Source organism: Ambystoma mexicanum, chromosome 1q (genome assembly GCF_040938575.1).
Source record: "Ambystoma mexicanum isolate Mex_15411 chromosome 1q, UKY_AmexF1_1, whole genome shotgun sequence".
In the NCBI taxonomy this organism is placed as follows: Eukaryota; Metazoa; Chordata; class Amphibia; order Caudata; family Ambystomatidae; genus Ambystoma; species Ambystoma mexicanum.
Genome location: NC_090922.1, coordinates 802220591 through 802244752, shown reverse-complemented (window position 1 = coordinate 802244752; position 24162 = coordinate 802220591). Strand labels below are relative to the sequence as shown.

Below are 24162 nucleotides of genomic sequence, written 5' to 3'. Positions count from 1 at the left end.
ATCTATGCTTATTTGCCAAGCCACCAGAAAATTACTTCAAAGCAGCAAAACTGTGGCAGATGTTAGAAACAACATTAGCTACGTGTGCATGTGCTCTCCTACAAACCACATAGTGTCCCCAAATTGAAGAAGACTTGGGAGAAAGATCTGTACTCCCAAATGGAAGGATGCCATCTAGGATATGTCATTATCCAGTGGCTGGTGTGCCCAATGGATGTTAAAACCTGTACAATTTTTGTACAGATTCTTACAGAGAGAGGATATGTTTTTGTTAGGGTTTCCCTACTTTGCCTTCTGATGCGTGTCTTCTTGAATCTTTATATCGAAAGAAAAAACATTGCTGGGGAATCTTATTTTTCTGCTATTCCGCAATCTTAACATATTGGTATAATTGTATAAACAAACTGCAGTCCTAGACTATATGGAGAAAGTGCTGGATAGAGGGAGAAAAGTTTCCCAAGGAGGTTACGAGCGCAATACAAATAAAATATCAATATCCATGCTTGTGCCTCAACAGCTTCTTTGAAGTAGAAAATAAACACGGCACGACGATTACGTCCTACTGATTTACACCCCAGAACATGCTTTTATTGGCTCACTTAAAATTCGTTGGATTAGTCTTCCTCCAGGTTTTTGCACCACATGTCTTTTGGTAATTAGCCAGTGTACAGTTAATTTCTCTATTGCTGTTTCTGTTGGTAATGCACTATTGATAGTTACTGTGATTTGTGAAGTCGGTTTTTTTTTTTTGCTTCTTGGATATGTTCGAGTTGGTGGTGGTTGGTAAACCTTGTGCTCCTGCCCTAAACATAAGAGTTATTTAAAATGGATTTGAAATGCTACGTTTAATAAAAATCCATTGACCTCTCTTTTGGCTGTGAATTGAGTAATTTGAAAAGTAAGCACTTTAGATGCATTTTACCCTTCCTTTGAAAAGCATGCGTGTTGCATTGGTAGTCTTTTGAGAATTAACTTTAAGTTTCAAGCGTTTCAAATTTTCAATGCATTCAGAATATGGAAGGAAAAATAATGCTGAAATCCCAAGCAAAGACCTGCTGAGATTACTCCAACCCCTCCTTTTAGACCCAGCCCCCCCCCCGCACACCGATCTTCTTCCAGACTCTTCGACTCGTCCTGTCCACTCCCAGCCTACAGAAAAAAACTTTGTCAGTTGAAGAAATGCATCCCACAACACTGTTCATTCTCCACTTTGGTGTCTTTCATGTACATGCCTTTCGTATGTGTCCAGTCTTTCATAAGGTCTAATCATTCCTAAAACATTTAAATCTGCTAGTGTTCGCTAGAGCGAAGGCAAGCCATTTCAAATCTTGGTTAGATAAGTCCTGTAAGATTCTCTGAGATTTTCCTCAGTTGAGCCTAGGACACTGTTCCACAATTTTTCATGATTGGCATGTCCAGAGCATGAGCATGAATTAGCCCAAATTTGCACACCCAAGGTCTGGTGAGCTAGAGTTCAACTTTTAGAGACTATTCGGCAAAATGAAGCAGTGTTGGTGGTTACACTGGCCGCAAGCGCTTTGCCCCACGTCTCTTTGGGGGTCCAGATCTTCCTCCAGTCATATTTCAGTGTGGAGGACAGTATTTGTTAAATGGTTTATAGGTGGCCATGTGCCCACATAGGTAAAGCTATGTCCAGCCTCTAGCGTGATTCTGCTGCCAAGATCATGGTCAGTTGCTGTTTCTTCTGTTGCAATGGCAGATTAACTATATAGATCTGGCTAAGTGCTGCTTCTCTCAATATGTTGAGCATAACTCTGTGCTGTGCCAATTGTGGACAATGGTGTCAATCTTTATTTGAAATATATCTCTATGCACTGTGCAAAGCTAATATCAGGAGGAAGCAAGCTGCCAACCTATGTGTAGTAGCTGTGTACTATGTGAATGTACGCCTCCTCAAACATGGAACAGTTGAACGTCCGATGAAGGGAGCATGAACAGTTGCAATCCTCCATATTTCCATCGTTCATTGAATTGATTTCTTTTTCTTCTTTTTTTTTTTTAAATAAACTTACTCGGTGCCAGCTCAGGTTTTTCTTTCATTTGTAACTTGTCTGCCTCCAGGGGCTCAATGTCGGTCCAAAAGTCTAAGGCGTTGCGGACGCCATCCAATCCTGTAATTGTCCCTGAGAAATGTTAAGACTCCATCCCCCCCCTCCTCCCTCACCCCCATTCGCTCAAAGTTTCAAAGTTTGTAGTGCGTGGTTCATGGCATATGATGCCCGTTCCATTGCAACCATCTCCCACACTTTTCGCAACCAGTCTTGGAACGTTGGCATATTTGAGCTTTTCCACCTCTGAGCAATAATTGACATGCCTGCTATAGTCTGCATCACCTGCGCTCTTTCTCTGGCCCTAGGTTCCCTTGATTCTTCCTTGTTCCTGAGGCCTAGTAGAATCCGTTCCGGGTCCCTACTTCCCCCTGTTCTGAATGTTTTTTCTTGCGCTTGGTGGATTTCCTTCCAGAATGGTTCTATTATTGGGCATTTCCACCATACATGCTCTACTTTGCCTTCTTTTCCACAGCCTCTCCAACAGACACCCGATGTTCCAGGGTAAATCCGATGGAGGCGAGCTGGCGTGTATTGCCACCCATAAAGAATTTTGTACCAGGCTTCCTGCGTTTGGGAGGATCTCGCTATTTTAGTAATTTTCCTCCATAGTTTCTCCCATTCCCTCTTGTCTGTCTCTTCCCAGTATTTGTTCCCACCTCCCATGTAGGCCCAGGTTTGCCTCTGTGTAGCCCCATCCAGTATTTTGTACAGCTGTGAAATTAGCCCTCTGGAGCCATCATTCGTTTAAAAATTTCTCAAAGGGGTTGTTGGTCTGGTGGCCACTCCTTTGTTCATGGGGTGTAGGAGCCAGTGGCGCAATTGAGATTACGTCATCCTCTCGCCCAATCCCAATGCGAAGTTCCTTTTACAGTCCATAAAGGTACTAATCTCCTACCCAATAAACATGTCTCGCATCCTCTGGCAACCCCCACTCTTGTCATTACTTGAATGCTCCCCTCTCCAAACCCGGCATGAATTCCTTGTTGTTAAATTATGGGTGTAAAGGGAGATGGGGGGGGGGGGGGAACGTTGTGACTTCCCTTAGTTTTACCAACCTGTCCCAGTTATCTGCGACTAATTTAGTAATAGAGCTCTTGTACATATGTTTTTGTCGATGTTGCTTTGGTAGCCACAAGACCTCTTAGGTCATGTTTTGTTACTGCCCTGTCCATTACCACCCAGTGCGTCTCTTCCCCCTCGTGGAGCCATTCCCTAATTACCCTTAGTTTGGATATTTCATAATATTGTCTGAAATTGGGAATCTCCCTTCCCCCCCCTTGCTTACCCTAGCTCTTTTGCCCTCCCATATAAACTCATTTGTTATGGTTTGAAGCTCCTTTAAAGAAGCTCGCCGGGGGATAGCCTGGAATAGGTAAAGCAGCGGTGCAAGTACAATTTTTATAGCTGCCATCCTCCCAAGCCATGATATTCAGAGATTCTGCCACTTAATGAGATCCTTTTTAATGCCCCTTAACAGAGGGGGATAGTTTGCTGTGTACCACCCTGTAAGTGCTGGCGTTATCTTTACCCCCTGGTCGCCAGGTGAATGGTGGTGTTCTTTTTAGATGTTCCCTTTCCTCTGTCCCAAATGTCAGGTTCAATAGTTTGGATTTCCCCATGTTAATACTTAGTCCCGATGCCTCCCCATATTCCTTCAGAAGTGTCATGCTTGCCCTGCTTGAATCCGAGGGGTTGGTGAGGGTAAGCAGCATGTCATCAGCGAAAGCCGCCAACTTATGTTGTCTGCCTGCAAATGGAATTCCCTGGATCTCATCTGCCTCTCGGTTCTAGGTAAAGTGCATACAGTAGCGGGGATAGGGGGCAACCCCGTTTTGTTCCTCTTTGTAGCGTAAATGGTCGTGATGTTATGCCATTTACTACCATCCAGGCTGGGGGCCCTTGTAATTCGCCTTAACCATCTGCAGATAGTCGCCCCCGAGCCCCATCTTTTCTATAGTCTTAAAGAGGAAAAACCACTCCACCCGGTCAAACGTTTTTTCTGTGCCCAATGATAATAGGACCGCTGGGGTGTTTGCTGTGTTTGCTTTTTCTATAAGGTATGCTACCCGCCTTATGTTGTCTGCCGTTTGCCTGCATTTTTATAAAGCCTGCCTGGTCCTGATGTATCAGGTCTGGCAGGAGCCCCTCTAATCTGTTGGCCAGGATTTGTGTGTATATTTTAGCATCCACGTTAATGAGTGCTATTGGTCTGTAGGACGATCTTTCCTCGGGGTCCTTGCCTGGTTTCAATATTAGAGTGATTTTGGCTTTTTTTATTGACGTAGCTATTTGACCTTTGTAGGATCCCTAATTGACCTATTGCCTTTCTGTATTCCCTCTGGTTATTTCTGTTTGGTGTCTTCGCCACCTTGTCTCTTGCCTCTTCTACTTCTGCCTCCAGCTGTTTCTCCAGGGTCTGGAGCTGTTTTTGTGTGCGCCTTGGCTGCTAGGATTACTCGCCTCATTGATGCCTTAAACGCGTCCCATCTAGTATCTTCCCCTGTTCCCCCCTCTTTATTGTTCTCAAAGAAGTGACTCATCTTTTCCTCAAATTCCTCCCTAAGGACAGGGTCCCTCATTAGGTATTCTGGGTATTTCCATCCCTAAACACCCCTCCTCAGTTCTAGTTGCATTGATATTATCTTATGGTCTGCAATTCCCATGGGGGCATCCTCTATCTCCTTGACCCTACCCACCAATTCAGCTGAGATCCAAATATAATCTATTCGTAATTGCATTCCATGAACGTCTGAAAGAAAGGGGTAGCCCTCTGCATTTCCTTTGAGTTCTCTCCACACATCCCTTAATCACATGCCAGACATTCTCTCCCCTAGCTCTGGCGAGGCCACAGCGCCCCCTCCAGAGTTTTTATTTCCTGATTTATCTCTGGCTCTGTCACAAGCTATGTTCAGGTCTCGTCTCCCATTATAATTATGTCCCCGTGCCTGCTCCTCTATTTTTCCCAATGCTCCCCGCAGGAAGGCCTCCTATGCTGAGTTGGGTACGTAGATGACTGCTATTGTGTATAGCCCGTCTCCTATTTTGCCTTTTACTATTATATATCTGTCCTCTTTATCCCTTATGGTCTCCTCAATCCTGAAGTTCACTGTGTTCCTGATAGCCAAGGTCACCCCCCACCCCCCCTGATTTTTGTCTCTCCTCCACCATCCCGCTCTCGGGCCCTGGCTCTGAATATTGATCCCTGATGGGCACCTTTTTTCCCCCTCCCTTCCCGCCTCCCCCTCCACCCCCGCCCCAACCCTGAAGACCCTCTTCTTGGGACTTCCCATCTTCCCCCTCCTCTCAGGCAGCTTCGCCCTCTCCGGTCCCATGTTTGCTCCTCACCCCTCTATCCCTCTTTATACACCTTTCTGTCCACCACCCCATATTTCTCATATTTGCTCTGGGCTATTCCCCCTTCAGTCCCTGCCTGCTGTTTCACGGCTGTTTCTTTGCCCCTTTCCTTCCCAGCGGGGCCCCGAAGTGCAGGTCTCCTTCTCCCCTCGACCACCACTGACCATTCCCATAGCCTAGGTCTTGTTTCCCTTCCTGCTTTCGGTACTTTCTCTGGAGTGGCTGTCCCTCGTTCTTGTTACAGCTCAATGTGCAGGATGTCTGCCCTGTCTTGCAGCGTAGTTATTCTCCTCTGCTTGCCGGCCCACTCAAAAAGTAGGCCAAACGGGAAGGTCCACTTATATTTGGTCCCTTGTTCTTTAAGTTGCGCAATCACTGGGCTCATCTGACGTCGCTTTAGTAGGGTGCTGTTAAATAGGTCTTGGTACAGCTCAATCCGTTGTTCCTTATACAATAACAGTTCTTTCTGTCTAGCTGCCCTCAGGACCGCCTCTGACTGTGCATATCTCGCAAAGGCAGTTAGGGCAGCCCTAGGTCTGCTGTTCAGATTCTTGTTGAGGTGGCCAACTCTATGTACCCCGTCCAGCTCTATCTTGTCTGGGATAGCTTCCCCCAGCAGATCCGCATATAGTTCCTGGATTGTCTCCTTTACGTCTCTGTCTTACACTGTTTCCGGGAACATCTTCACCCTAATGTTGATCCTTCGGGACCGGTTTTCCAGGTCTTCCATACTGATTTCTAGATTTTGCGTTGCCATATCTAGTCTTTCGATTGCTTCACTGTTCTCCATTGTTTCTCTGCCCACCTCTTGTAGGTCTTTTTCTATGATGTCAGTCCTCTCCCCCCAACTGGCCCACCTCCTGCTTGATTTCAGCCAAAGCCTGGTTTATGTCTGTTCTTATTAATTGGAACTGGTCCTGGAATGTTCTTGTCAGCGTGTTTTGCAGGGAGAGCATCTCCCCGTGTAAGTCTTGGCGGGAGATTTGTGGTGCCGGTCCTAGCTCAGCCGCCTGGTCTTGGCTTGTTCGCCCACATTGTGATAAGGGGGCCCGAGATGTCTCCATGTGGCATTCCACTCTTACTTGCTCTGCTCTTGTTTTTGGTGACCATACGCGCGAGACCTGGTGTATAATCATATGTCAGTTATCTGTGCGTAAGGGGTTTGGGCCTCGGCCCTAATTTTCCTCTAAACCTTTCTTCTGGGTCTGGTGCGCTGTGCACTGATCGTTCGTGGTAGGCGAGGTGTTGCCAGATTTTATCTGGGCTGTGGGGGGTGGGGTCCTGTCTCCCTCTTCCTCTGGGCTGCTTTAGAATTCTTGGTCTGTGATCAAAGTCTCTCACACCCTTCCAGTATGCAATATGCCCATGCCCAGTCTATTCCTCCCTTCCGCCGTTGCGCCCAGTGAATGCCTTTGTGGGCTCCTCTGGTGCTTAGTTCCAGGGTATCCGGTCCTATTTCTTAGGCCTCTGGTATTGCCTCCCTTTGACCGGTAGCTGTGGTTGAGTGATGGAGGAAAGGCGTGTTTGCCAGGGAGGCATGGCTTTCGCCCTCCTGGCTCGTTGCCTGCCGAGTCGGGATCAGGTCTGTCCGGCCGCTTCTTCTCCCTCATTGAGGGATTGGGGGCTGTTCTTGTGGGGTCCCCCCTCCGTGTGCAGGAGGGGACAGGATTTTAGTGTCCCCCTGGGTTAGTGTCCGCCTGTATGGTTCTCCTCAGGCTGGGGCCCCCTCCCCCCCCCGACTGGATGCAACTTTTCGGTAGGCAGAATGCTTTGTCCCTTGAGCCAGGCGGAGCAGACCCGGCCCCTCTACTCCTCCCAGGTTTACCTTGCTGGCCCTGACGCTGGGAGGCTCCGGGACTCCGCTCCCTCCGGTACTCGCCTTGAAGCTGGATTTGTCCGCTTTCCCTCCCCGTCGTCTGGAACTGCACTGGTGGGTGACGGGGAGCTTGCTGTGCACACCCGGCTCCCCGGAGTGGATGCCGTTGTTGATCCGCTCGCCTCCTTGGGATTCCTCCTGCGCCGTCCCCCGCTGTACTTGCCATTATGGGTCGGCGAGTCGCGATCTCGGCCGTTGCTCACCCTGAGGTGGCACGGTCTTCAGATACCCGCCTCAGCTTGCTCTGTCCTCTTGGTGGGTTGCAGATTCTTCCCCAGGATTCTGGACCGGGGCCCCGCTTTCCTCCGCTTCAATTCGTCCAGCGCCAAAACACCTAGGAGCTCGCTTCTGAGGGTGGCACCTGGTATGCTCCCCCCAGAGTGAGGTTCTTTCTTCCTGTTTTTGGGTTCCCTGGTGCCTGATTGGGATGGTGGAACCGTTATCGGCAGAGGGGCTCCGAGCGCCATCGACACAAGTCTATCTGGTGTCGGTGGCCATCTTGGAATCTTGAATGATCTTTTTAACATGCATCACCCTGCGCTTTCTTCTTGTGGAGAGCCTTCTCTGCTTTCAAGGTGGCCAGGGCAACGTGTCATGAACAAAAACATCATTAATTCCAACTGCCTTGCTCAAGTGCGATAGTATGCTTAAGTCTTGTTTTGTCGTTTTCCCTGTCTTGCTGTAGAGATGGAGTTGTCATAGTTCCTATTTCGCAGTAACTTGCTTTGGTGTTGTCTGTCTTTCGCCCAGTGTTTTTGTAAATGCTGGGTTCCATCTTGATGGCTTGTTTTTCGGGTTCCTCTGTTTAGTCGGGCTCTGTGTTTAGAGTCCAGAATGTAGTTTATTTTGAAAATGCATTAGTATAATATTCAATTAGTAATCTGCTTTAGCCAACAACCATGCATTTATAGTATCATTGTCTGAAATGTCTTTGTCATTTGTAGCCTGTCTTTTTCTTGTGTGGTCAGTTAATGTGGCCATTGCAGGTCTGTGGTACATTAGCATCATAGCATTACTGCTAAAGTCATCATGCTTACTCCAGACAAATTAAAGGCCCCCTTTCATTTTCTTTATACTCTGGTTTGCCCTGTAAGTGGGCCAGAAGTGTTGACATTCGCCTAAGAATTGGAAGAAGGCAAGCTGCAAGCATTGCCTGGAACCGAGATATTGAGTGTTCAAGGGGTTAGCATGTGAAATGGCAGAGAGCCACGGATTAACAACTGTAAAGTGTCTTTATTTGTAAACTGAATGGTGCTTATAGTATTGAACGTCAGGTCTACGGAAAATGTAGTGGTCATCTTTGCTGGGTTTTGTGGTTGTCCATGAAAAGAGAATTCCTACTAGCTTTTTGGACCTTTTTTTTTTTATTAATGATGTAGAGGGAGCCCCTGCTCCTCCCACCTTAACTAACACCCTTACCCTACACCTATATTTTATTGTAAAAGTATCAACATTTCGAAACAAATCGGTCAAAAAGATTAGGTCATTTCTTCCACTTTTTTGGGGGGTTTGGTCATTTCTACAGAGACCTTGTTTTGCATGTCTTGGCTTAGTGGAGAACATTAATCAAGTCCCGGAAGTGCTTTGATGGTGGTTTTGTAAGGACTATGGCAATATCTGGTGCTGTCTGAGGCAAGATTGCTGGCCAAATTTAACAGTGAAACTGTGTATTAACGTCTCTTGCACAAATAGTTCAGTCCTAATTCTCAATCAGCCTAACTTTAAAGAAAGGACTTGATGTGGTATCCAGTAAAAACATAATAGAACAGTTTTAGAAAAAATCTTTTCAGATTAGTTTGCATTTTTATATACAGGAGGAACAATGCTCTTGTGATCACAAAACATTTTACAATGGGTAATCAGATTTGATGTTAAGCAGTGAGCTCAACCCTTCTTATAGGTTGAGTTTGAGGGACATTCTGACCAGGTTGTGGTGGGGAGTAAATGGAACAATTATTGGACAATATGTAAGTGGACATGCAACTTTTAAGCGCAGGTAGGTGGTTTGGCCGGCTGTGCTCGGGATGTGACCATGTATGAAATGCAAAGTAAGTGAGGGACAGAGGCAGGTTAGAGGTGAGGTGGGGGGGAGGTTAGCTAGCAAGCAAATGAGAGGTAGGATGAGAGGGTAACTTGGAGGTGAGGAAGGTGGCTTTTAGTTTGGTTTTGTCCAAATCAGTTTGGACAGGTTTCCGGTTGTCTGGGAGAAGAGAATTCCAATGCAAGTGGAGCAAGAAGAGGGGAAAGAGCAGAAGTGCGAGGAAGCCCAGGGAGGGTGTGGAGCCACAAGGATAGTCGAGGAGGTAGAGCAGAGATTACAAGAAGGCTTATTGAGTTGGATAGAGGATGGATACAGTGGTGCCTTACCGTGGATAGATTTGTGAACCAGGAGAAGATACTTAAATCTGGCCTGGTTTTGCATCCTCTGCTATCCAGCCTGTACATGGTCATAGTATGAAGTGAGGGGATAGAGTCCTGTTAGTGAAGTTAATAATCTTGTCGAGAGGACCGAAAGCATAGTTGGGAAGAACTGGAGACTGCTGGCACAGTAGGCCAGTTTAGAGAAGACCACAGTGGTTAAGCGATGCTTGGCAGGAAGGAGGTTCCTGATTTTCCTGATATTTAGGAGGTTGAGGCGAGCTGCTGCTCCAGTTTTGGAGATGAAAGTGAAGGTGTGAGAAGGGTCCTCGAAGACTCAGAGGTTTCTAGCTGAATGTCGGGTGGGAAATGGATAGGCAGATGAAGAGATAAACTTTTGGCAGGGAAGAAGAGCACCTCTACTTTAGTAGCGTTTAACAGAGTCCAAAGCCATCCAATATTTAATCGTAGAGACAGGTTGTAATCTTGCTAGAGCTGTGGAGTTTAGAAAAAGAGAAGATGAATGGGTGTTTTCTGCGAAGTTGGTACGATAACCCAAAGGAGGAAACAAAAGCAGAAGTGTAAAGAGGAGCAGACCCAAGACCGAGCCTTGTGGAACACCAACAGTTGGAGTGAGTTGGAAGGTGTTGCTCCAGGAGACAGAGAATTGGTAAGGTGCAAGGTAGGTTTCAATCCAGGCCAGGGCTCAGAAGCGAATCCCAAGAAGAAAGAGTATTAAGGAGATCAGAGTGATCAGTGACTAATTCAGTCGACGGGTCAAGAAGAATTATGATAGAGGATAAGCTGGAGTGCTTAGCAGAGGTCATGAAGTTGTTCACATTCATGAGGGCAGTTTCAGTGGAGTGACTGGAGCAGAAACCTGCTTGTCAGCAGGGTGGGGGAGGGGTCTCAAAGGTTGTGGATGGCTACGAAATTGGTAAGACGGTTGAACACAACCCTTTGGAGCACCTCAGAGTAGTGTGGAAGGAGCGGTGGGTTTAGTTCTGCCCCTTGTTTAGGAGCGGTATTGCTGTGGCAGTTTTGAAAACTAAGGGAAAGCAAGCAGTCAAAGGACAGGTTGAAAAGTTAATCAAGGTGACAGGCCACTAAAGGGGACATAGGCTTGACTAGCTGAGGAGCAAGAGGGTCTGATGGGGCAGAAGAGCAGTTGGCTTTCGTCAGTAGAGAGTAATTTGCCATTATTAGTGTGTGAATAAAGTGGGAAACTGAAGAGGATGGTAGGGTAGGCAGAGTGTAAAATGTAGGAGGAAGAAGTGTGAAGCAGGTCTGGAGAGAGGCTCTATTTTTGGTAATGTTTGTAGCAAGTATTCAGCTAGGTCTTTAGCTGTGAGAGTGGAGTTGATGGTCTTAGAATTGGAGTGAGTTTGGGTGCCCTGTAGCCGGTGTGGATGGTTGGAGTGACGGTCAATGAGGGTTGGGTAGAATTCCCTTTTTGCTCTCTCGTGTGAACTTGAGAGTTTAGGGCAGAGGGGTTAAAGTAGCATTTCCTCCTGTGAGTTGGTATGCCTCTATTTGTGCAGCAGTTGGCACATGTCTGTGCGGAGAGAGCGTATGAATGGGGTGACCCATGGTTGAGGATGCTGAGACTTCAGGGTGAAAGTAAGCAGTGGGAAGTCGGAGGAGAATGAGTCGTACAGTAGGGATTGGAAGCTGGAGAAGGCAGTGTTGATGGAAGAGGCATTGGGTGTGAAGGAGGAAGGCGAGCTGTAGGTCAGAGAGAAAGGGGGCAGACTGTTTTAAATGTCCTTTTTAGTAATCGGTGAAGCAAGTGGTGAGGAAATGTCAGAGGGTAGAAAAGAGATGGTGGTGGAAGCCAGAGTAATCGGATATGGATGGTGTGCCAGTAGTATTAGTGGCTGAGAGGTGGCGATGAATAAGGGATCCAAAGAGTTAACACCCCCCCCCCCCTCCCTGCCCTGTGTGGGTAGGTAGGTAGGTTATGTATAGTGGAGAGCGTGGTCACTAAGAAAAGACTGAGGTTCAGATTTCTCAGAAGTGGTTGGAGAGGGAGGGTTGAAGTCACCTAAGATATGATATGATATGATGTTTAGTGGAAGGAGGATGCAGAAGTTGCCCAAGAGAATCAAAGAATGGTCCAGTTGGACTGGGAGGGCGATACTGAGATGGTGTGAACAGAGTAAGGCAGAGCAATAGTAGAGATGGTGAATTCAAGAGGTAGAAGACGTGGCATTGGAGATTTGAGGCAGGAAGAGAGTAGGTGTCTGCCTCCACCTCTGCCTGTCGATCAAGGAGAGAGAAAGGATAGTTTGGAGTTGTGTACGGCCACCAGTGGCGTGTCAGATGGGGAAATCCAGGTTTTCAGTGATGGCAAGAAGGTCTAGGGGAGGATAGCTGAAGTGAAAATAGTCCGCGACAAAGGACGTTTAGTTGCATAAAGAATAAGCAGTCCAGAGGGCAATGTTTAATTGATGAGGTAAGAGAAGTTAAGTCTCAAAGGAGAGAGGCAAGGTGTATGGGTGTTAGAGGAGGTATGGTTAGTTCATCGACTTTGTTAAAAGGAGGTGGAAGAGGGATGGAGTAGTGGGAGTTTAGAGTTGTTTTATAATGGGGATAGGAAAGGAGGAAGTTGTAGCATGATGGGAGAAAGAGTAGGCGGAGGAGCAAGACTGAATGCATTATAGGTGAGTAGCACAGTGTCGAGACAGTACAGTGGTTGGGAAGCTTGGGGTACTCGCAGGTGTAACAGGCTGAAATGCAAAAGCAGAGGCTCTTAGGCGAAGAGGCAAAGAGGCTGCTTGTTCCGTCTTCGCCCCAGGCTGGCTGCCACTTGGAATTTCAAAATGAATGAATGACGCACGCACTTGTCACTTGATCTTAGTCAATCAGTGGTTGGTCTCTCTGATGGTGTCCCTGGTGTTCCAGACCAAGTGAATAGACGTAAGTTGAACGGACCAAAAGCAAACCCTTGCAGGACACTGTGTAGTGGTTACACACCATTGGCAGGGGGTGGGTGTGGGGGGGGGGGAGGCAGGTGGTTGGGTTGGGTCGGTTGGTGTGTGGTTTAGATCAGATCTGATTCGTAGTTGCTGGAGGAAATGGAATTCGGTCTGAAGGAAAATAAATGCCCTCCTTGAAGACCTGCATCCCCACTCTAGTTCTCTAGGTATAAATACACTTTAACGAATCTGGTGCACAAGTCATTCACCTGAAGACTGAGAATATAATTCCATGGGTATATCTGGAGATAAGTTAGAAATCGGGTTTATAGGTCTATTATTGAAGTCTGCAGATAGTGCTTGTGGGTAAAGATTGCAGCGTTGAAGGAATGCCTGCATGCCACTACTGTTGTCTGTGGAAACCTCTTTACATCTGACATCTTTGTGGGGTGAACGCGAGAGGTTGTTACTTTACAACTGGCCTTGTACTTTTGAAAAGGTGTGGTCGATTTTGTGATGGGCTGATTAACGGACCACAATGGAGTGCAGTCTGTACCCGACAGCTCATGACTGTACATTCTGAGACTAGAAGGGCCTAACTGCGGGTTTGAGATTTGGCACAGGATGAGCCTGACTAAGGTCTAAAAGGGGAATCCTTGGACAACAGCAGTGTCCTGCAGGCATTCCCTCGACACCAAAAAATAAGCCATCTCGGGACCCTAAAGTCAACCTCTAAACACCATCTCCAGACAACTTGTGGTTGCATGGCTACTTTAGTGTTTACATAATTTCAAAACCCCACTAGTGTGCTGATGGGGATTTGGAGGGGCTTGTGGAGGGCCAGGACATGGTGGTTAATCTTTTTTTTTTTTTTTTTTTTTTTTTTTTTTTTTTTTTTTGCAAGGAGTGCTTGTAGAGGTTGTGATCCTACCAACCACAATTAGAGTGGTAAATTTCATTGCGGACAAAACACGGTTATCTTTTTTATTTTATTTGGACAGTGACCCCCTTTGTTCCCACCCTTTTTAAAGCCACCCCATTTTAACCCCCTTTCCCTACTACTCTTTATATATTTGTTGAATCTTCTCTGTGTTTTTGTCCGCTCTGTTATGTACCATTCTGTTTTGTTTGCAATAAAATGACTGGATACCCTTGTAGAGTCGGGTTGCTGTCTTGGTAGTGGGGGGATAGGAGAGATGTGCTGACAGATTTCTGCTTTGTATGGTTGGATGCTGGCAAGTCCAGTTTAGAGGTCACCAAAATGGTTTGCGATGGCTTGTCTTGTTAGTAAAGTTGTTTTCTTTCCCTCTTGCAGGCAGGCTGAGGTCCTGAAGGCTGACATGACAGGTGAGCATATTTGTTCTATTCTCTTATGCCTTCACTTTTTTCATGATGTATGAAGTTATTGCTTATGGTCCCTTACTCTGATTGTTAAGATTGCATCATCACGCAATCGTATTTTTTCCATTAGTAAAACGTGCTTGGTATGCAGAATGGTATAGTTGGAAGAGCATCTTTGCATCAAAGCATCTGCCATGGTTCCTCATATGAGACTCTTAAGTAGGTTTTAGTGGAAATTCCTTTATGGAATGATCGGATTCCACTCAGTAATTCTGAATTATGTTAAATTTTTAGTTTTGGCTATTAGTGGTGCTTTAGCCCCACCTAACAAACAGTTGCATTGGAGTATTATAGTGATGTGGCGTGAGGAAGGACGCACAGCTTGTGGTTGTTTGGATATTTGCCTATCCATTGTCTATCCATTGTCTATCCATGGTCCTGCTAATCCCTGTGGCTAGTTCCGCCCACTACACCACCCTCCATGCCCAACACATTCACCTGGGATTTCTTAGGTACTTCTATCAAGTAGTAACATCAAACCTTGTGCTGTAAATGGCCTGGCAGTATTTTTTTCCAGGCAGCCAAATTTAATGGCTTAATTGCACCGGTGACTGCTACTGGTGAAATAAAAATGTTGTTATGCAAGTGTTCTTTCAGCTGCTTAAATTGTAGCTCGATCTGTCTTTTTCAATAAAACCGCTTTGGCAAAGCCAACAGGTTTGCCTTGTGTGTTGGCTTTGGATGGTCATTTGCCAGGCACCACTTTCATAAGCCTAGGTATCTAACATTTCCAGCTGAAATGGCCAGGTAGTACGATAATGTCAGGGTCTGGCAAACCACTATTGCATGCCTACACAAAAGCCAAAACTGTTGTCTTTGCCAATTCTTGTTCTTTCGACTGGCTGGTTTGTTGAAGGGGATGAGGGGCCAAGGAAGGCTTAGGATGATTTCAGAAATATAGGCAATGTCAAACTGTGGCAGGAGGGTCACGGACGCCTGATCAGCTGGAACACTTTGTAACCTGGGCAATCTGTGCATTTTGTGCCCATAGTGACTGTTCCAGCACCCTGATTTAACACAGTGGTTGGCATTCTTCCTAGTCTGAGAAGCTCAGTGAACCCGAATTCTGTGTTTCTGGGTGAATGGGTGGCGGGAGGGCGGAGTGGCGGGTGTTCTTTTGCACATCCATTCTGCCACTTGTCAGGATTTCCCCCCCCTACTTTAAAAACCCCCAGATAGTTTAGAAATGCATAACGCAATACTTTTCGCTGTGCTCTATTCCCAAATGGTTGCTTTTATTTTTCATGGGCGTTAATACAGAAATTGTACTGGCGCAATTAATTTTTTCAGGGAGGTTTAGTACTATATGCCTGCCATTGACGCCCTTCTACGGCTTCCCGAATTTGTTTTAACTTAATGTTCCTAAACTATGGAATGCTCTCCCTCCATTCCCCCCGCCGCCTCCTTCTACAAATTTCTGCACTTCACCCAGGTACCTTTTTTCTAGGTACTCTTGTTAGTGAGAATTCTCATAAATGTGCTAATTCCCTTCACCTTAGAGACCCCCAGCAACTTTGCTGGATTTTGAGGACTTGATTCTTTTACCTGGAGAGGGTGCCTTTTTTCCCCACTACTGTTTCCCAGAGAACGTGAAGTTAAATTGGCTTTACTAGTCTTTTTAAATTCCTAGACCCAGCACACACTATATTCCAATAGAGTGCTGGAGGGGTTACCTAGTATCCCCTATCTCTAGAAACTCATGTAACAGTCAAATGCTACCCTTTCCTATCAAAATGGTTAGTGGCAGTGGTTTTACAACGAACTACCATGATTTTTCCCGACCGCGAACAATGGTAGCTGAAAATCACGGGAGCCATGTTTTTCAAGATGGCGTCTGTGCCCACTTTGTTTAAACAGGTCCCAGTCTTCTTTTTTCACCATTTCTTTTTGGAACGGTCCTTCTAGAGTTTCTCTGTGCGTCAAACCAGGTTTGGTCCCTTTGTTCCTACGCCTTTGGCGGGCTTCAGGACTGAAGACCGCCTCTGGTGCCTGAGTGTCTGGGGTGTGCAGGAAGTGAGGGAGGTGCCTGAAACTCCCTGTGCTTAGTCTCCTAGGAGACCCAAATGCATTCTGGCTTGGATGGCTGACTGTCCAGCAAGGACAGACACCCTGCTGGGTGAGTGGCAGCTAGGCTGGAATGAAAGGGAGAAAACTGTTTAAAAGGAGAGTCGCGTGGCTTGGAAGGCAGTCTACCACTGGAACCGAAGACGAGCTCTAAGAGGACGGCTGCTGCAACTCCTGGACCGTTGGTTTGCCCGGTGAAGCCCTGCTGCAGGTCCGAATCTCCAAGTTCATCTCGACAGAGAAGCCCTTCAAGGACAACTTATCCCTTTGAGTTGGTGGGACCAATCAACTCATAAGCCGTCTGGACACCATTCTCGGAGCTGGTTGTATTTTCCTCAGAGTGCTGCCGGAAACCAAATAGCCAACTTGAAGGACACCAGTTTGTGTGCTTGAAGACAGCTACCGGAATCGAAGATTTGCCAGTTTGCCAGCTTTGGGACCAGGCCCCGTGCAGTGCCGTAGTCCCCGCCGTCCTCCCTCTTGTCCCCACGACTGAAGCTCAGGAACGGTGAGATTGTTACGCTCACCTGGTGTCCACGGGGGCGTTGATCTGGACCGGCCTGATGTTACTTCTTCCAGAGATACACGGAGCGCCGAGATGACGGAGTGGACCGGGCCACCCACCTTGGTCTGTGTTATGAATACTCTTCTGTAATGCAGAAAGGGGGAATTAACCACCTGTGAGGTTTAAGCTTAACCCCACCTTCTCCCCATGAATTACTTTGGGACTCTTTTAGATTCTCACCTGATAATCTGGAAAGATGAACTCTCCATCCTGCTTCAAGTGCAGGGGCGCGTAGATGACCAGTTGCCTCACTGGTGTGGGAAGTTGGCGAGTTGCAGACGGTGTTGACTCCGTAGAGGTAATAGTTCAAAACGTCTGGAATTCACTCTGTCCAATTCCCCTAGGTCGCCCTTATGGATCTGGAAAGAGTTCACGTGGCAACCAGAGTTGCGCAGGTAAGTGTTTATGAAAGCTGTTTCGGAATAAAGAGGGAAGCTTGCTTTAACCTGTGGTCTTTTCCTTTTCAGGCATCCATTCAGAGGAAGATCCATGGATTGAAGCGTTTACCGCAACCGGGTAAGTCTGTAGCGGAATGTTTCCCCATAGGGGCCGGGGTGCGGCGGAGATGCGGAAGAGGTCGCGCCGACCCGAGATTAGGTGAGTATCCCTGGTGATCTCAAGTAAGTCTTAATATTTGCCTTTGTTGTCTTAGATAACTCTCTGTTGCTCACCTTATTGTTATTATGTCCATAGGTGATGAAGAGCGGCCGCGAACTGAAGATGCGCATGAAGGAATGCTGAAAATGGCAACAGGTGAGTTCAGCGCATCGTTGCAGGAGGCGCGGCAAGAGTGTCTAATGGATTCTTTCTTCCAGGTCCAAGTCGGGAAGATGCAGGATTCAGGTGAGTATGAATAAAACTCTTGCTCTAACCTTTCCTTCTGCTTTCCTTGCAGGGTTCAGAAGCTCCGGAGTGTAGATGGGCGTGGCGGAAGACTGGAAGCTGCTGCAGGCACGGTGAGCGTTACGCTGCTACTGCAGAATAACGCGAAGCACGTGTGGCTGTCCGGGCGTGGCTTAAATAGCTTTGGAAGAAGTCACAGGTAAGTATTCTTCCACTGCCCCACCCAGGTAAGAAAATAGTCCCTGCATTAAAATAGTCCCTCCTAAGCCTCATTTGGCTTAGGTCTTCATGCAGCATGGTCTGCATCAGGTGAGTAAGCAGCATGGTCTGCTTTAGGTAAGCTATCATTAATGAGCCTGGCGCCAAAGGCGCCAGCACTGCACCCAAACAGCCCCTAACTGGGGCTTTTGGGCATGCTCCAAATGGCTTGATGCCTGCTTCCGGGGCTGCTGGGCCTGGTCTGGTTTCCCGGGGGCAGGCATCATGACAGAGATCTGCAGGAACTGCCAGGAACAGAAGTCTCCAGTGGCATTTTTTTCTTCAATATAAGGTACTGTGAAACCTGACCGAGAGAACTTGCCTCACTGCGAAAGTGCGTACAACTTTGGCAACTTGCAGGCCTAGTCAACTTGTGACCCGACATACAAACCTTTTTTCTATAAACTAATTCTGAGAACTGTGGCAAAGACTTTTCCGTTTAAACTACCAGAACCGTTTTTCTTATACAAGACTCTAGCCCGTTGACTTTGGCCTAACTATTCCATTGAATCAACTCCTCTGGTGAACTCAAACTATTTGCACTGTTTAAGAGTAACTCTATTATTCGTTTTATTAACTTATGCCTTTTTGCACCTACTTCAAATGCTCTGAATGCCATTTTGTTCCTCCTTCAAAGTAGTTTAAATGTCCCAGAACCTGACAGTGTGAGTACTGTAGTATATTTCCAAGTGATATTGATTGCCTCCTTTTAGTGAATGTTTTCTAACTGACTGTGTAATAAATTAATAAGTGTTTTACCAAGAAACCTTGAGTATAAGTGTCTATCTGAATACTAATTACAGACCTCTGTGTAACACCCTTATAAGCTCACATTCCCTCCTGAGAGAAGCCTGGCTGCTTAGCTTGCTACCAAAAACTGTGTGGTACAGACTGATACCAAAGGTTGGTTTTGCTTACACCTGTAGTCCTAGTTGAGTGTAGTGGTCCCAGAGGGTACTGCATACAAACTTTGCCTAACAACTCTTACGTCCCGTCCCCTTTCCTCCATACTGCATGGGCGTCCCTTCCAAAGGACTGGAGACAGAACCTTTTTCACCAGAAAAAACCTTCTTCCCCTTTAAATTTAGAGGTGTGCGAGGGTGCGGTCCAGGGAGCATGCGCTGCCCTAACTTTGCCCGCTGGCGCCATACCTCAGTCCCCTTTTCCGTGTCGATGGGAACGGGCTGAATTCACCAGCGCTCCTTTGTGTGCTCGGTCCTCGGGCATCACGCTCCTCCCTGGAGCATGTCGACTTCCACAGTGTTCAGCAGGTGTTCATCCTGCAACAGGCTCTTCCCAACTTCAGACCCCCATGCCCTCTGCCTACGTTGCCTTGGCCCAGACCACATTTGGCAAGCTTGTACAGCGTGTGCCTCGCTGTCATCGAAAGCGCTGAAAAACAGACTAGCCAGGTGGAGGGAGCGCTTCCAGAAGTCTCCTCCAGAGGATCTCAAGAACCTTGTGAAACATCAAGCTAAGCCCAAGGTAGGGCTGCTATTCTCCATTGCACCCTGCAAAGGAGATGCCTTCCCAAGGACTACCGTGCGGGACGGACTGATCAGGGCCTTATAACAACATGTGCACCGAGGATGCTGCAGCTACCAGCCTTCGGGCCAAGGGATCCTCTGATCCTCCCGTTGGTAGTGTTGAGTGACTGGAAGCTTCTTGTACCGGATTGTCATCTGAGGGGCTCTGCCCTTGTAACGGCAATATGGCTGGGTAGGGCTATGACCCATTACCGGCAGTATGTCTGAGGGGGCGCCTAAAAGCAGCTCTATCTACCTCCGGGTTCAGGGTGTTACACCTACCAGGGTAGGCCTTGTGATCCACATGCAAGAGTCTTGGAGGAGGCTTGGCTCAGCGGGCCGAGCAACACGTCGCAGGCAGCTCGACGTGATGGCTGCCACGCCTGACTGAGGCACCCGTCTGACGCCACTCCAGCAATTCGGCGAAGAACGAGTCAAGGTGGGACTGGCCTCAACCAGGTACGTGGCCGACAGCCGATCCTTCTTATGCGCAGGGCAGCTTCCCACTGCCTCCATACGGGCAGGGTATGCAGCCACCCCAGCAGCCCCCGGCTACCTAGTCAGTACCCTTTACCACCACTCAGACCAGTGAAGAGGGGTTTTTCGAGAGGTTCCTCTGGCTCATGAAGTAACCTCGGATGGGGGTTATCCGCAAGGACGCCATCAATGAAGTCTGGAGGACTATGCTAGCGGCAACACAAGCACCTCCGCTGGTCCCAGCTCTCCAGCCGACTCCTCGGGCGGTTCTGTACCAGCCTCAGCCCCCGGCTGAAGTCACTGCGCCCCAGCCTCTGGCTCAATCTACTCCTCCACCTCTGCAGGATCCTTCTGATATGCAGGACACGGATGATGATGATGATGATGAGGATCCGGACACGCTGTCCTCCGCCAGGGCCTTCCATGAACATCTTGCTGGGCTGGCAGAATACCTGGGCCCTGCCCCAGCCCGAGCAGCCGGCAGAGGGGGTTCCTCTGCCAAAACAGGGATACCTATGCAGAGTGATGTAGTCTTCCCTGGCCAAGAAGGGTTGGCTTAAGCCCCACACGGTCCAGCCGGTCAATCAACGCCTGGACCCCAAGTACAGGCAGATGGAGGGGGGGGGATACACTCTTGCTCTCGGGCCATCCTCAACCACACTCCTGTGATTGCTGCAGCATCCCTATAGTCCAAGCCTCAGTCATCTTCAGCCTTCTCTGCGGCTCTGCTAGGCAAGGAGGAGAAGATCTTGAAGATGTACGGCAACGTGTCCCTGCATCTTTGTCAGGCCACCGCCGATGCCATGCTGGCTGCCGCTAACCAGAGGTTATGGTGGTAAATTGCAGACTTCCTACAGGAACTCCCTATGCAGAGCCAATCACGTTTTAAGGCGGGGCTGGTAGAGGCCAAGCTGGTGGTGCATGACCTCATGGAATCCACCTTGGCCCATATCACCACGGACATTAGGAGGGCCTGGCTCCGGGCCATGAAATTCAACCCAGACGCCCAGGAACACATATTGTATCTATCGTTTGAGGGGGGACCTCTTCCACTCCACCACGCACAAGGAGCTGGACAAAAAGAAAACGGCTCACAAACGGCCAAGTCTTTATCCATCTTGAAAAAGACCATGCCCAAGTCGTACACCCAGTCACAGCAGCGCTCTGACAGTGGGCATACGTATGGAGGGTTCCACGGCTTCCAGGAACTGAGATTCAGGCAGCCGGACCGCTCACCGTCTCAGAACCGGTGCAAGCAACAAAAAGGGTGGTGGGGGGGGGGGGGGGCATAAGGCCTTTTTCGAGGAGCCCCTGGTTCCCCCCCCCCCCCCTCCTCTGCGACACAGCCTCTGAGGGAAACGCACCCCTTCGGGTCCACGTGTCTCCAGTGTGGGGTGCAGGCTTGCTCTTCATGCACATTTCTGGCGCTAGAATTTCACAGACCCCTGATCCCCTCCATAGTATCCATGGGGTACCGCCTACCCATACCAGCCTCTCTTCCCTCCTCCACTCTACTCACTCAGGTTGCGACAGCAATTCTACTGGTGGAGATCCGGTCGCTCGTAGAGAGCCAGGAAGCGCAGCTCCCAGCCTTGGGTTTTTACTCCAGGATTTTCACCATTCATAAGAAGAACCAGGCGGGCCCGAGAGTTGTGCTGGACCTTTCCACCTTCACCTTCACCCTCACCCTCTCCTTACCCCTTCGGAAATTGAAGATGGTTACACCAGATTTTATAGCGGTGACGTGCAAGGGAGACTGGATGTGCTCCCTGGATCTGAAGGACTCGTACCTACACCTCCCGATTTGGCAGCCCTGTCATTCTTCCTACGGTTCAGGATCATGGGCTACCATTTTCAATACAAGGTCCTTCTTTTTGGCCTCAATTCGGCGCCCAGCGTCTTTACCAGGCTCATGAATGGGGTTGCTGGCCTCCACATCTACCCATACCTCTGACTGTCTCAACAGGGCTACTTATCCCGAAGCGGTTCACCACTCTGCCCATGCTCTTATGAACACAATGCACGATCTGGGCTTCTCTCAAGAAGTCCCAGTTGCAGTCCACGCAGACTGACAAACTTGGGCCTCATCTGGGATATGTGCTACGAAAAGGTATTTGTGTCAGAGGACAAGATCTTGGCCATCAAGAGGCCCTCCACACACTTCCTCAGCAGAGAGGTGACCTCGGCATGGTGGTACCAGCATCTCCTGGGTCTCTTGGTGGCAGTCCTCTTAGCCGTTCCACACACACGAGATTGAGGATGAGGAGGATTTAGCTGCACTTCACAGCCTCATGGAATCGGGAGCGGGGATCTCAATACGAGATGATCAACGTTCCTCCATCTCTCCACCCGGACATAACATGGTGGTCCAGGGACTGCAACCTACAGACGTGGAATCCCTTTCGGCTGGTCCCTCCATGCAGGCCACCATCACCAGACTCCTTGCTCGAGGGCTAGGGAGCCACCCTGGACGACCTCTCGGTCCACGGCACCTGGACTCGACAGGGGCAGGAATACCACATCAATTGGTTGGAGCTGACTGCCATCTGGCTAGCGCTCGGAGCATTCCTACCACTTCTCAGGGGCAAGGTTGTCCCCATCCAGACAGACAACTCGACCAGCATGTACTACGTCAACAAGCAGGGAGGCACCAGATCCCCTGCTCTGTGAAGACTGGCAATCCGCATGTGGGAGTGGGTCCTGGAAAATGACAGCCACCTCGCGGTAGTCCACCTCCCGGGGGCATCCAACCTGGAGGTGAACCGGCTCGGCAGGCTGGGAGCAGACAATTACGAGTGGCAGCTAAACAACCTCGTTATTCAGGAGATCTTCAACACGTTGGGGTCATCCCCAGGTGGATCTCTTTGCCACCTGGCACAACAAGAAGTGCCCTCAGTTCCCCTCCTGGCAGGGACATGGCCCCGGCTCCCTGGGCGACGCATTTTGGTTTCAGTGGAACAGCATGAAGTTTTACCCCTTCCCGCCCACCCCGCTGATTCAGTGATCTGCAAGATCAAGGCGTCTTGCCAACTAAACATCATTCTAATAGCTCCATGTTGGCCGGCCAGGCCATGGTTTTCGGAGCTGCTCAGCCTCTCAGAGATTCCTCTGATTCATCTTCCGACGGGCCCAGCTCATCTTCTGGCACAGCAGGGGGGGGGGCAGTGTCATCCACCATCGCCTCAGAAACTAGCCCTCACAGCGCAGCACCTGAGCAGGTAACGCTGCGGCACCTCAGCCTCTCCCAGGCTAATCTGGAAATTATACAGGGTGCAAGGAACAAGGCTACCAAGGCCCAGTATAAAAGCAAATGGACCAGGTTCTGTCACTGGGCAGATTCCACAGGAATCGACCACCTGGCATGTAATTTGGTCGAAATGCTCCTTCTCGGTGCACCTTGCCCACTTGGGGGTCCAGGTGGACACCTGTTGTACATACCTCGCAGCCATCGGGCCTTACAGGAACTCTCACGAGGGGGGTCTTCTCCTCCAATCCTATCGTCAACCATTTGACGGGGCTCGCAAGGCTCTACCCGCCCATCAAGAGGCCACACCCAGCTTGGGACCTTAACATAGTATTGGGCGCCCTGGCGCACAAACCGTTTGAACCAATGGCGTCCGCGGACATCTGTTTGGTCACCATCAAGATGGCGACCAATGGCGTCCGCGGACATCTGTTTGGTCACCATCAAGATGGCCTTACTGGGCGGCCTCACTTCGGCTCGTAGAGCCAGCGAGATCCAGACGCTGGTCGCCACAGAACCATATACTAACTTTCAGAGGGACAAAGTAGTCCTGCAGACACACCCAGCATTTCTGCCCAAGGTGCCGTCTGCTTTCCACTTGAACAAGGAAATGGTCCTTCCTACGTTCTTTGCCGATCCTAAGGACGAAGCACAGAGTGCTGCACTGCCTGGATGTCAGGGGTGCCCCGAAGTTCTACTTGGACCAGGACCAAAGGCTTCCGCAAATCAGATGCCCTGTTTGTCACTTTCAGAGGCTCAAGACCAGGCTGCCTGGCTTCCAAGGCCTCTATATCCTGCTGGATGGTCTCCGCCATCAAAGAAGCGTACGAGGGCCAGCACAAGCCACTTCCAGCCAACATGCATGTCCACTCACTCGGCTTTCTGCCTGCATTACTGTTTGGATGCCGGCTCTAGATCTGACGCGGCTTTCGGACAGGCGGTTCTCAGGAACCTATTTGCTTAAGGAGGGTCTCCTCTCCACCCTGAGGCTACATTCAGTTGTAATCGCCCATGCTGTATGCAGTATGGAGGATGGGGGACGGGACGTAAGAGTAATTATAAGTTAGTCACCGTAGTGACTAACTTACTCACTCTTGGTCCATAGGCCCCTCTCCTCTATCCGTCCCATCAGCCTCCCCCGTAATGTTATTGGTGTCATTAGGCAATGTTAATTCTATTGTCGTTGCGTCAATGGGTGACTAAGTT

The 24162-nt window shown here is 48.8% G+C and overlaps 1 protein-coding gene across 6 annotated transcripts in view; it reads left to right on the top strand.

Moving 5' to 3' along the window:
• The window catches only part of SMG7 (SMG7 nonsense mediated mRNA decay factor), a 1316737-nt gene that overhangs the window by 78307 nt on the left and 1214268 nt on the right, over positions 1–24162 (top strand). For all 6 annotated transcript variants that reach the window (XM_069641403.1, XM_069641402.1, XM_069641401.1 and 3 more), the window contains exon 2: positions 13894–13925. In XM_069641403.1, coding sequence (XP_069497504.1) covers positions 13894–13925 — 32 coding nt within the window. The remainder of the gene's footprint in view (positions 1–13893; positions 13926–24162) is intronic.